Raw genomic sequence first — 12,342 nt, forward strand, 5'->3', positions numbered from 1 at the left:
GACTACACACAGATGGGGCTATTACATTTCTGAATAATCTACAGAAAGAAACAAGGATTATTGTAAAGTTTTGGGCTCAGAGCTGTGTGATTTATCAGGTGAATTGAATGCAGAGCAGGAGGCAAGACACCATTTAAGAGCACAGAGCCAGCAAATTTTAATGATCAAAGCAGGGTTTCATTGATGCTCTCAGATGTTTACTTTTAATTTAATTTTCTTTCCTCCCAGAAGTAAACTAAGGTCCCATGTGTCCCTCTTAGTCACCACTCCAAAGAACAGTCACTTTGGACTGGCTTGCAGATGATGCAATCTACAGGGCATAGTCTCTGGTTTTCACATGCTTCTGTTGCTGAGCTATATACCATGTTCCCCAATCCCTGCATGCTCCCCTACTTTCTCTTTGCTTCTGGCATGTTTCCTTGTAATAATAATGGCATTTCTAGAGCACCTCCCACAAACATCAAGGAGTGTCACAAACATCAGTCTATACCCCCTGCAACATCCTTGGGCCAAGATACAAAAAGGGATTAAGGCCCACATTTTCAGAAATGGCCTCCAATTTGGGTGCCCCCCTTAGTATCACCAGCCCCAAGAGTTACAAAATCCAAAGTCAGTCTCCTCAGAATCTATTTCCCTATGTCTACGTTCACGGCTTCTCGTGCGAGAAATATGCAAATGAGGCTAAGCGTGGAATATCACCGAGCCTCATTTGCATACCAAATGAGCCACCATTTTTGCGGAAAAGGCTCTTGTGCCAGAAGGAGCTGTCTACACTGCCCCTTCTTGCGCAAGAAAAGCCCTCCTGCGCAATGCCGTTACGCCAATTATTTTCAGGAATAACGGCATTGCGCAAGAGGGTTTTTCTTGCGCAAGAAGGGGCAGCGTAGACAGCTCCTTCTGGCGCAAGAGCCTCTTCTGCAAAAATGGCAGCTCATTAGGTATGCAAACGATGCTCGGCGATATTCTATGCTTAGCCTGTATGCATATTACTCGTGCAAGAAGCCGCAAGTGTAGACATAGCCCTGGGGTTTTTAGCATCTCTTTTGATTTTGAACCTTCTTCCCTTCCCCAGCACATGAACCAATTTGCACAGCCAACTCTCTCCAATGTAGTGACTGACGGAGGTGAGGTGAATCTCCTCACCCTTCCTGCAGGAGTTCTGGTTGCTGCCTGACTGGTTGGATTAAGCTTCCATCATCTCCCCAGGCTCCATGATGTGAAATAGTTAATTCTGTGTCTCCACAGCCCTACACTCCCCAGAAATTTCTCCTTCAATGCCAAGTCAGTGCAGAGTTCCAGCCTCATTGCTGTTCCTGTGGGGGCTCTTCATCCTCCACACCCCATTCCCAAGTGTGATACTTCTGGAATGCAGTGGGGAGCAGCATGACTCATTTTTCACAGGAGAGGAGGAGCTGGTGCTAGATTGAACTGCTGGGCTCTGCCTGCTCACTCTTCCCGGAGGGCAAGCAGCGAAGGCAGTCAATCAAAGAGGATTTTCCCTGGTTGGAATGGGGGAGGGGTGCTGAACGGGCTGCAGCTTCTCATGTTGTCATTGGCTCCAGCCCCAGCCAAACTGCATCACGGACAAGGAAATAGCATGTTGGCAACACTGGGGAGACACCAAGAGTCAGATCCACAAAGGGTATTCAGGCACCTAAGTTCTACTGATTTTAATGTGCATTAGGTGCCTAAATACTTTGAAGATGTGGGCCAAAGAGGCTGATCTTCAGAGGGGCTTAGCACCTGCAAGCCCTGATAGGTTTCAAGTGGAATGATGGGGACCTATGTTGGACACCTCACAAACTGAGCCATCCAACATCAGAAGGCACTTTTCAAAAGTTGGTTTTTGGTCCTTGTCCAAGGACACACATTGGATCAGCATCAGAGCCCGAGCCACAATGCACGCTCCTGTCTCCCAGTTTTGTAGTGTGAGCACTAAACCATGCTGAAAGCCCACTTCATTATTATCCCTTTCTCTTCCTCTGCATATGCTCCAGGTCATACTTTCCTTCCCAAGCAACATTTCCCATTCAGACATGCTTTCTAACTGCTCTGGTTTGCCACAGTCACAATCACATTGCCCAGTGTTCAGTCTCCAAGGCAAGCCTTGACTTTTTCAAATTTATATTTGCGCATACTATGGTGAAGTCACATGGGCCATGTCTAGACTACAGATTAGACCAAAGCAGCCGCAATCGATCTTCTGGAGTTTGAATTAGCGGATCTGGTGAAAACATGCTAATTTGAACTGAGAGGGTGCTCCCGTCAATGCCGGTACTCCTGCTTCTACGAGGAGTAAGGGAAGTCGAAGGGAGAGTGTGTTCCCTTTCACTTCCCACAGTGTGAATGTGCCAAATTCAAGTTAAGATATTTTGACATAAGATACACAATTAACGTAGTTAAGTTGCGTATCTTAATTTGAATGTATCCCCTTGTGTAGACCAGGCCTTGGAAACATGGACAAATCCTATAAGACTGTCACATGTTTCAATGTGAGGCCAGCCGATCAGTGAAAATGGAATGAAGAGCAAAGCTTCTGGGCTGAGATATTAGGTGGGATGAAATTATGATTTTGTTTTTGTGAAAGTTTGCCAAAAGAAGCCCATTTTCTCTCTCCCCATTGAGTTAGCACCACTAGCCAGGGCCTACGGCATGTTGTGGGTGGAGGCAGATACAAGGTAATAGGAAACACGACTTCAGCATTATTCTACTGTATCATCACTCTGGGACAGAGGAAGGAAAGGTAATGATGGTGCAGAGCATTAGAGAAATTTAATGGTGAAAAATTCAGTTAAGTCCCTTTCCTGTCACCAGCGAAGTTCCATGCCAGATTTGATCCTCTGCAATCTCCTGTGCTAAATTCAAGCCAAAGCTACTTACAAGGAATCCAGGAAATCTGACACAGGGATTCAACAGTCTCTCCTTACCCATTGCAGGTATTCACCATGGTTGGGGGGTGTAAGTCCCACTGTCATAGAAGGCAGTGATGGCAAAAGCCCACTGGATCCTGGAATCCATCTCCCTGCTAAGGCTGACCAGCTGTTCCTTAGCAGGACAGACTGACCAGTGAAGTGCTGCTAGTTAGGATTATTGTTCCACACTTAGTGTGGCACAGACATAGAGGAAGACAGAGTTTGCTCCAGGGAGCGCTACTCTATGAGCTTGATCCTATTCAATGAGAGCAGAACTGGGGCCCCTCTCGACACTCAGTAGCAACAAAGCCATGAAGCCTGCACTGAAAGGCCAAACTTTCAGCAATTTTCCTTTTCTTGTTTTAAAAATACGATGGAATGCCTGTACATTGACACTGTTTTTCTATTGGCTGGCACCAGTGTTGCCTGGGTGACGGCTGTGAGCAAACACTTCTAAGGAACTTGGAGCCAGATGCTTCATGAACCCTGGGAATCTGCAGCCTACAAGGGATAGAGCAGATCTTTGCACTAAGGAAAAAAACTATAAATTGCATTCAGACAGGTAGGCATATGAGCAATTCCACTGTCTCCCCCTAGGGCCCGAAGATTCAGTGCCAAGTTTGAGGCTCGGACCTGATGTCCCAGGAATATCACCACTCTTGTTCTGTCGCCAGCTAAATCCCTAAACTACCTTCTGCATATTACTGCAGCAGAAGAAAAAGATTAGTCCAGTACACTAAACCTACTTTGTTTATGAGAGTAGCAGAGGTTGCTTTCTAACATTGGCAGGAAGATATATTATGACTAGACATAGGCATGGGTATTTACAGGCTCTAACCATCAGGGGCTATAAGGGAATTGACCCATGAAATCAGCTGCTGTTTTGCTATCTTTTTCCAGATCAGCTGAAGGTCTGTTGGGGTAGATTAGCAAGAAAGCTCAGCTCTCCCCAAGTTTCATGTTTTGACCTTCTTTTAGTGAACCTGTCAATTTCTCTCTCTAAAGCTGATGAGAATGGATGTGGAAGATGCAGATGCTGCCATCAAGGAAAAAGCACACGTTGTAATTGAGAATGTAATCCGGGATGCAAAAGAACATCTTCAAGATTTGCAAGAAAAAGAGAGAGGTACTGAAATACAAAAAGCCTGCTGCTTTCAAAGCTCTTTAGCATGTCAGAGCCCCATGAGACCACTTAAGCAGCATATTGTCTGTTTTCAGAAGCGGAGTACATCATCCAAAACATTCAATGGACATCCTGCAAGGACTTTACAGTGGAGAGAGGACAGCAGCAAATTGAGGAATACATGTCAGTAAGTCACAGAGCCATCCTTTCCTTCAGCATGGCTGTAAGCAAACTGAGCCATCAGGGCCTGCTCCCTCTGCAGTTGATGAGCAAAGTTGCAAATTGATTATTTATTGCAGGTAGTAATTAATCTGCTTTCCAAATGGAGACCCAGCACCCCTCTTCCAGATGCATTTTTAGAGCAGCCTGCCTTTACAGTGCCCCATAAGTGTGTGTGCATGGCGGGAGAGGATTGGACTTCTCAGTCTGACTCTCATTGATGGCAGCCGAAGGACGAGGGCTTTGAATACCCATGCAGATGTCATTTGAGTCATGTTGAAAGGTGCTTGGATATGTTCTGGAGCTGGCTCTGTTCCCTGGTAGCTCTGAATATTCCTTTTGTGCTGCTGAAACCCTTCTCACTTTTTCTCAAGCTTCACTTGGGTTTCCTGTCCCCACTTTGCTTCCTCAGCAAGCCCTTTAACTACTCCATGGCACGCTGGGGTGGCTTTCTAATTGGCCGGAATGTTCTCTGCCCTCACATGCTTGGGTCCTCTCCATTTCCTTATAGGGTTACCAGATGGGTTTCAAAAAAATACCAGACACACTTGATCTCAGAACAGTGGGGGGAGAGGAGGAGGACACTGGCTGGGAGGGGAGCAGGGCTGGCCAGGAGGGGGACGGGGGGGGGAGAGGGGCTGGCTGGGGGAGTTCGGAGTGGGGGGGACCATCTGGCAGGGAGCAGGGCTGGCTGGGAGGGGGTTGGGAGGAGCGGGGCTGGCTGGGGGAGATCGGGGGAAGGAACTGGCCAGCAGGAAGCAGGGCTGGCCAGGAGGGGTTCAGGGGGAGCAGGGCTGGTCGGGGGGAACCGGCCGGCGGGAAGCAGGGCTGGCCAAAGACAGCACTGTTTCCTCTGGTCTCGCAGACTGCTTGCCTGCAGCAGTAACTTGTTAAAATCCCGTCTCTAATGCTGATTTAATGTAGCCTGGGATAAATTACTTAGGGCTAATATTTATAAGTGCCTCTAAATTTTAGGCACCCAACTTTTGAAAGCCCTTGGTTCTGGTTTTCAGAAACACTGAGCACCTGCTGTTCTCATTGTGCTCATCTAGAGCGGAGGAAACTTAGAAACTCTGAAAAAGAAAGAGGCCTTTGGTGTCTAATGCTAACCACCCAAAAACTGAGGCATCCAAAACTAGACACATACATTAAGAACTTGGGCCTAAAGCTGTGTGCCTTCATGTTCCCATCTGCACAACAGGGAACACACTCACTTTTCTCACATGATGTTCATGGTTTTTAAGGTGCTTTGAATATGAAAAGTACCACAAATTAGAAATGCACCTAGCCAATACAGTAAAACCTGTGTTATCCAGCACGCTCAGGGATTAGGGTCTTCCGGTTATCCAAAAATTCCTGTTATCTGAGGGTCCCATCAACCTAGGAAAAACCAACGGACAATAATAGTAAAACTCAAGTTTTTAACCTTAGTAGTTTTGTAGTGTGAGGCAATTGGTCTCACATTTATAGTTTGAGTTAAAGATGATTAGTACCTCTTAAATAAAAATGTGTTAAGCCAATCATGGTAAACCAAGCCAGGCCTGTGCTCCTGAAGCTGTGACAGTGTTGTGGCTGGGGGAAATTCAGGCCAACAAAGTTTTCTGGTTAACAGAGTGCCAGATAACAAAGGTTTTACTGTATTAGAGTATGCAATATTCAATAAAGAACAATCCCTCCATACTCTACAGACAATCCAGTTTTTGCTTGGAAGCATTAGAATAACAACCCAGCTAACTTTGACTTGCCTTCTGTTATTGCAAACACTGCTTTGTGTACACTGAATCTTCTGTGAAGCTTGCTGAACTATTTGCCCCAGTTATATGCTGCAGAAGAAAGTTCTTCAGGGGACTATGATTGGCCAACGTTTAAAAGTAACATTTCCTTTATACCATGTCCCCTCAATCTTGATTTGCATGGCAGAGTTAAACAAGAGCAACTCAAGCTCTCCTCCCACCAACTTTCCTTAAGTCATCTGTACTAGGGAGTGCAACTCTTATAGGGTATGTCTACACTAGCCCCTAGTTCGAACTAGGGAGGCTAATGTAGGCATTTGAAGTTGCAAATGAAGCCAGGGATTTAAATATACCGGGTTTTATTTGCATGTTCCTGTCTGGTTGCCATTTTTAAATTCCACTAGTCTGAAGTAACTGCCCGCGGCTACACGCGGCAGTGAAACGGTAATTCGAACTAAATCCTTAGTTCGAATTCACTGTTACATCTCATTCCATGTTACACCTCATTCCATTCCATGAGGTGTAACAGTTAATTCGAACTAAGGACTTAGTTCGAATTACCGTTTCACTGCCGCGTGTAGCCGCGGGCAGTTACATCGAACTAGTGGAATTTAAAAATGGAGACCGGACGGGAACATGCAAATAAAGCCTGGGGTATTTAAATCCCGGGCTTCATTTGCAACTTTGAATGCCTACATTAGCCTCCCTAGTTTGAACTAGGGGGCTAGTGTAGACATACCCATAGTGTGGTCAGGGCCAGATTAAGACCTTTAGATGCCCTAAGCACTGAAAAGATTATGGTGCCCCCCATATGTAATTCAAAATAAAAACAATACTATACTGTAAAATCTCATTTTTTGGGTGCCCCTGCTTTTCTGGTGCCCTAAGCACATACCTAGTCTGCCTATTGGGTAATCCAGCCCTGAGTGTGGTGTATTCATGCAGCAGACATGGGAGTTTCATGAGAGCTGGCTTCACTGGTCAGACTATCTCCAGGAAGAAGAACTGAAGTACAGCAAAAGATACCATTACCGGGTTCGCTGGAGCATCCCAACCTGCAGGAAGCCCATCCCACGAGCTACAGCATGCATCTATTTCATCATTGAAATCTCCAAAATTAAACCACCTGTAAGTATTCAAAATATTACTCAACCATCTCTTTTTCCCCTTTGAAAAGAGAAACCCCCTACTTTATTCCTTCCGTGGAATGAGAAAGCAGTCGAACAAATGATCATAATATGTAGGGTGGCTGGCAGTGTGCCGTTAGCTGTGCGTTTGTGTGGCTGCTCAGGAGAGATTCAAATGCCACTCAGCTAATTAGCAGAACACCTACAAGCTCAGTTTTTCATTTCTACTAGTGGGGCACATTCGCACATGTCTCTGTGTACCTAATAATTTATTCCACACATGGATGGAAAAGATTAGAGGGAACATTGGTGTCAGGTGTCAAAATTTGTCCAAGTAAGTTAAGTGAAGGTCTTATCTGCACAAGTGATTAGATCAGGATCTTATCCCTTTCAAGATTCTGGTTGCACAATGAGCAAACATCCTATCTTGTGCGGTGACTAATATTCCAGGAAGGGGCCTGCAATATGAAATCTACAACCTAAGAGACCCTTACTGAAACTGATAGTTCTTTGGTCTTCCCTCCTCTTTGCTGCTACAATGTCACCTCATAGTGCATGCTATTGAGGTCTTTTCATTAATTTTACATTATTAGCAAATGTGCTGTAATACTGAAAAAATATAAAAAATCTAAGGGTATGTCTACACAGCAAAGTTATTTCGAAATAACAGCCCTTATTTCGAAATAACTTTCCTAGCGTCTACACAGCCAAACTGCTATTTCGAAATAAATTTGAAATAGTGGAGCACTTATTTCGAATTTGGTAAACCTCATTCTACGAGGAATAACGCCAAATTTGAAATAGCTATTTCGAAATAAGTGCTGTGTAGACACTTATTTCAAAATAGGGGGCCTCCAGCCTTCCCTGGGTGCCCTGGTGGCCACTCCAGCCTCAACCAAGAACACTTCTCTCCCGCTCCACCCCCGGAGCCCTTAAAGGGTTAGACTACAAGCCTGCCAGCCCAGAGCCAGCAGTCACTGCCCCTGACCCAGTGGCCCCAAAACATGAGCCAGCAAGCCACTGGCAGCCAGCCCTCCACTGCTCCCCAGTAGCAGTCTGCCAGCTCCAAGGAGTCTGCCAGGGCCCGGAGAAGGTGGGCGCCTTCCTGGTCCAGGATTGAGATCATGGACCTTATTCAGGTTTGGGGGGGGGATGCCCCCAACATCCATGATCTCCGCACTAGATGGAGGAATGCGGACATCTATGGCAGGATAGCTGACAGCCTGGCCACCAAAGGCCACATGTGAACCCAGGAGCAGGTTTGCATGACAATCAAGTTGGTCCAGCAAGCCCCCCAACCCTGAGGTTCCCCTCCCCCTTCTTCCTCTTGCTTCCCCTTTCCAGCTCCCTCTTCCCAGGTTTCCCCCTCCCCTCTTGCACCCTCTCTTCTTCCCTCTCCCGCCTCCTTTCCCCAGTCTCACCAGAGTTTCATTCCCTCCCACGTTTTGTTAAATAAAGAGAGTTTGTGTTCATGAAAATACGTGTATTTTATTTTACATCAGGAAGGGAGGTTAGGGAGGGGTAAGTGGAAGGACGTGAGGGAGGAATGAGGCACAAGCCCCCAGTGGGGCAGACCAGGGAGGCTCTTAGTGCTCCTCAGGGTGGAAGCTCTCCCGCAGGGCCTCCTGGATACAGATAGCCCCCCGATGGACCTCCCGGATGGCAGCCTGCAGAAAGTGCACCCAGGCTCACAGCAACGCATCCAAGAGAAGCACCAGAGTGCCCAGGGGCAGCTCTGGCTCCATGTTGCCGAGTGCTGTTGTGTCCTGAGTGAGGGCAACCAGGGCACACAGAGACAAAATGCTTTGCTGTCCCACATCGAGGTAGGCAAGCAAGCAGGGAAACCTGAGAACTGGCTGTCCAGAGGAGTCCCTTTAAGCACAGACCTCAGATAGCCTCAGGCATCAGCCCCACACAGTAAGTCCTGATCTGATGCCCTACCGGACCTGGTTCCAGCCAGCCTTAAATGCAATTCAGTGTCTATTCAGTGTGGAATTGCTATTTCGAAATAGCAAAACACTATTTCAAAATGCATTTTGTGTGTAGACACATTATTTTGAAATAACTTATTTCGAATTAACTATTTCGAAATAATGCTGTAGAGTGGACATACCCCACGTGTCAAAATAAATGAAGTTTTCAGTGAGCCATCTGTGATGGGGTGCCATTGCCCCACACTTGGGGGAACCATGGCAAGGGATTGGGGGGGGAGGAACCTTGAACAGACGCCAGCGAGAGCCGTGCGGCGAAATGGAACCCGCCAGGAGAGGAGCCAGAACGGCCCAGACAACTGATAGCAGGGGCCGTCCAGATGCTGGAGACGCAAGGGTTGGGGAACGGCCGGATGATGTCACTAGCCACACCGGCGATGAGAACACTGGTTGCGCCGTGGTGACAGCCCCAGAGGAGGCGGCGGGGAATTCAAAAGGAGCCCTGCCAGGGGGCAGAGGGGAGGAATGGGGGAGCAAGGACAACTGGGGAATAACGGGGACGGTGAGTTACTTGAAAGGATGAGCGACCCCCGGAGACGGGAGGGGGAAGGAAGCAACCCAGGGGAGGGCTGTGGAACCCGTGAGCAGGTGGTTTAGGGTATGTCACCCCCACCCGCTGGATAGGGGCACAAGTTCCCTACCCTTAGGGCCCTGAGTTGGGATTCGGGAGAGAGGGTGGGCCTGAGTCCCCCTTGCACCTGATGGGGCTTGTATCGCCTGTCTAAAGGCAATTATCTTGGTTAAAACGTTAATAGTCTGTATTCTGATGTAACGGAGGGGAGGATTGTAAGCCAATGGGAAGAGGATTGACACAATAAATTGGATCTGGGTAGAGCCTTGGTCCCGTAAATTAATTTAGGGTCATGGAACCCAAGGGTGGACCCATAACACCATCCAGTCTTCTTTGATGGTTTTTGCTGATTCACTCAGTTGCAATTCTGGGGCTTATCCAGTAGATCTCCCACTCGACAGAGCAGCTCGGCAAAATCTAGCTCTAGGAAGGCTTAATATTGTGTGTAAACAAATACCTTTCTGTTCTGATTTAGATCAGTGCTTTTTTTGTGACGGTATGGCCCGGAATAGCGTACCGTCACCTATTTCCCCAGCCCACAGAAAACGAATGGGATTCCCCCATGCGTACTGGCACCTATTTTCCTGGGGTGGCTCAGCTCCTGATGGAAGCCTGCTAGGGATGTGTGGTGTTTTTTTTCCGGCTTCCAGTGCGGTGCTGTGGCTCTCAAAGGGGCCGCAACCGCATTTTGATCCCCAACATGGTTTTTTTTTTTTTTTTTGCTCAACAAGTTTGCTCCAGAATACCAGCACCGTTTTTCTTACAAAAAAACCCACTGATTTAGATTAAGAATGGATTACATTGTTCTAGACATGCAAACTTTTTAAGAGAGAGAATTATAACTGATAAAAATACCTACTTCAACTGTTCTCCAGTAGGGATGAAATAGTGTAGTTGACTAACCAATAAGCAAAAGCTTATAGGTTAATGCTATAGACTATATGCATTTCCTCTCCTTCTCCCCTTGCCAGTAAATTTTTTAGCAGGCTGGCCAGCAGCCCAGCTCAATCCTGTGACGGGTCTGGGACCTACCCCTACTGTGGCTCTGCATTTAAAATGTATTAGGAGCCGAGTGGGCAGGCAGCCCAGCTCTGTTCTGGCTCACACTGGATCCAGGAGTTCAGACCCCTCCAGATAAGGCCTGCTGCCACCCAGTGCTGCTGCTTCATCAGAGGCAGCAGCATAGGGCGACAGGCAGCTGGTCCATGAGGGGAGCTGGTTTTTAAACTGGCTCCTCTCTTGGACCAGCTCCCACCTGACACCCTACGCAGCTGCCTCTGTTACAGGCTCCTCTGGAGCAAGGCCAGAGCCCACTGGCTGCCGGCCCCAATCCCCAGTCTACAGATTAGTGGACTAACCAATAAGAATTCATGAAGTTACTCGACTATTCAATTAACCGATATTTAACATCCCTATACTCCAGTAAATGTCTGAACTCTACCACAACTTTCATCTCTTGCAGACCTTGCCAGTTGAGGTATTCTTCATTTTGGAATCAAATAAGCTTATTCACAGGTATATTGTTTTTTCTTTAAGCAATGAACTGGTGTAGAAGGACCCTAGCAACTGTGCAGAAAACATGGTTAATTTCAGGTGCATCCGGCTATATTAGAAATGGGGACAGATACATTCAGCTATGGTGGGATGGGGTTTGTCCAGGAGTCAGTTCCAGCAGGCTAACGCTCTCTGGAGCCCTACCCTGCTATTAGCCGCTCTTGTGCCAGTTGAGGCTATTGTGTTTTGGCCATACCCTCCCAGCAGGGCTAAGTGGCGGTGATATATGTCAACTATGGTGACTCTCCAAATGCTGGTGCCTCCCCAGAGGGGGAGTTCCCAGGCTGTTTGTAGCACAACAGGGATGAAGCTAAGATTCTGATCTAGGATGTAATTAGCATTCCACAAACAAGTTACAGAAACCCGGAGCCCAACCTAGCTCCACCAGCATTTGACTATCACAAGCAAGTTACAGGACAGTGATACAGCAGAGGCAAGAAAAAAAGCTGGCTATAGCAGAACTCTTAAAATCCTACCCATGCAACTCAGGGAAACCATACTGAAATCCCACCAAACAAAAATTTCTCAAGCCACTTTGAGCTAGCATAGTTTTTTATCGCAGAATGGACATGTTCCATGGGCATCTGCTTCCTGACTACTGAATTAGTGACAGATTTACACTGGCCTATAAAGCCATGTACTTTGCCTACTTCAAAGGGCCTCTTTCCAGATGACTGAACTCTGATTTGCAGCTGACTGCCATCTTTGTTCTTAATTTGTTTGTTCTTTTTTTCTAGACCAGGACAGTGTCGGGTTAGAGAAAAATGGCTCAAAGACATCATTGAAAGCAAGAGGATACTCATGGACAGCATAACTTTCTAAATTAATATTTGATTCAGATTAAATCTAACTCAAAAGGGCACCTGCAGTTTGTTGGCGTTATATGGAAAATAAACTAAGGACACTGCAATAGCCTTTTTTTGGTCCTTCCTTCTCTTTTACTAGCTCTTCTAAATTATATCCTATAATAATGTTACCTGACTACTGCACTATACGCACACATTTTAAATTAGCGTGACATTAACATTTGACAGCCTAAGGACCTGATCTTGCAACTGTCTCTGCAGAAGAGAGCTAAAAGATCAGGATGTACATAATTTAAAAGATTATGT

General features: G+C 46.7%; 1 protein-coding gene across 3 annotated transcripts; it reads left to right on the forward strand.

The window, feature by feature from the left end:
* Positions 1-1,008: 1,008 nt before the first annotated feature.
* AKAP14 (A-kinase anchoring protein 14) lies at positions 1,009-12,143 on the forward strand. 3 transcript variants are annotated; one of them, XM_025180904.3, is made up of 6 exons: positions 1,009-3,474; positions 3,918-4,038; positions 4,131-4,222; positions 6,936-7,115; positions 11,139-11,191; positions 11,968-12,143. In XM_025180904.3, the coding sequence occupies exons 2-6, from the start codon at positions 3,921-3,923 to the stop codon at positions 12,050-12,052; spliced, it is 528 nt and encodes a 175-aa protein (XP_025036689.2). In that variant the 5' UTR covers positions 1,009-3,474; positions 3,918-3,920; the 3' UTR covers positions 12,053-12,143. The 3 variants fall into 3 exon arrangements, with proteins under 3 accessions (XP_025036689.2, XP_025036688.2, XP_089637957.1); XM_025180903.3 differs by having other exon boundaries at positions 1,012-3,474; positions 6,933-7,115; XM_089781831.1 differs by lacking the exon at positions 1,009-3,474 and having other exon boundaries at positions 3,899-4,038; positions 6,933-7,115.
* Positions 12,144-12,342: the final 199 nt, after the last annotated feature.

Source organism: Pelodiscus sinensis, chromosome 13, assembly GCF_052426305.1.
Source record: "Pelodiscus sinensis isolate ZL-2025 chromosome 13, ASM5242630v1, whole genome shotgun sequence".
NCBI classification, from domain to species: Eukaryota; Metazoa; Chordata; order Testudines; family Trionychidae; genus Pelodiscus; species Pelodiscus sinensis.

Excerpts from the sequence above, each read along its gene's own strand:
- AKAP14 (XM_025180903.3), top strand. The coding sequence starts at position 3,921 with ATGAGAATGGATGTGGAAGATGCAGATGCTGCCATCAAGGAAAAAGCA. Across the intron at positions 4,039-4,130 it reads TTTGCAAGAAAAAGAGAGAG|AAGCGGAGTACATCATCCAA; the intron begins GTACTGAAATAC and ends GTCTGTTTTCAG. Across the intron at positions 7,116-11,138 it reads TCTCCAAAATTAAACCACCT|ACCTTGCCAGTTGAGGTATT; the intron begins GTAAGTATTCAA and ends CATCTCTTGCAG.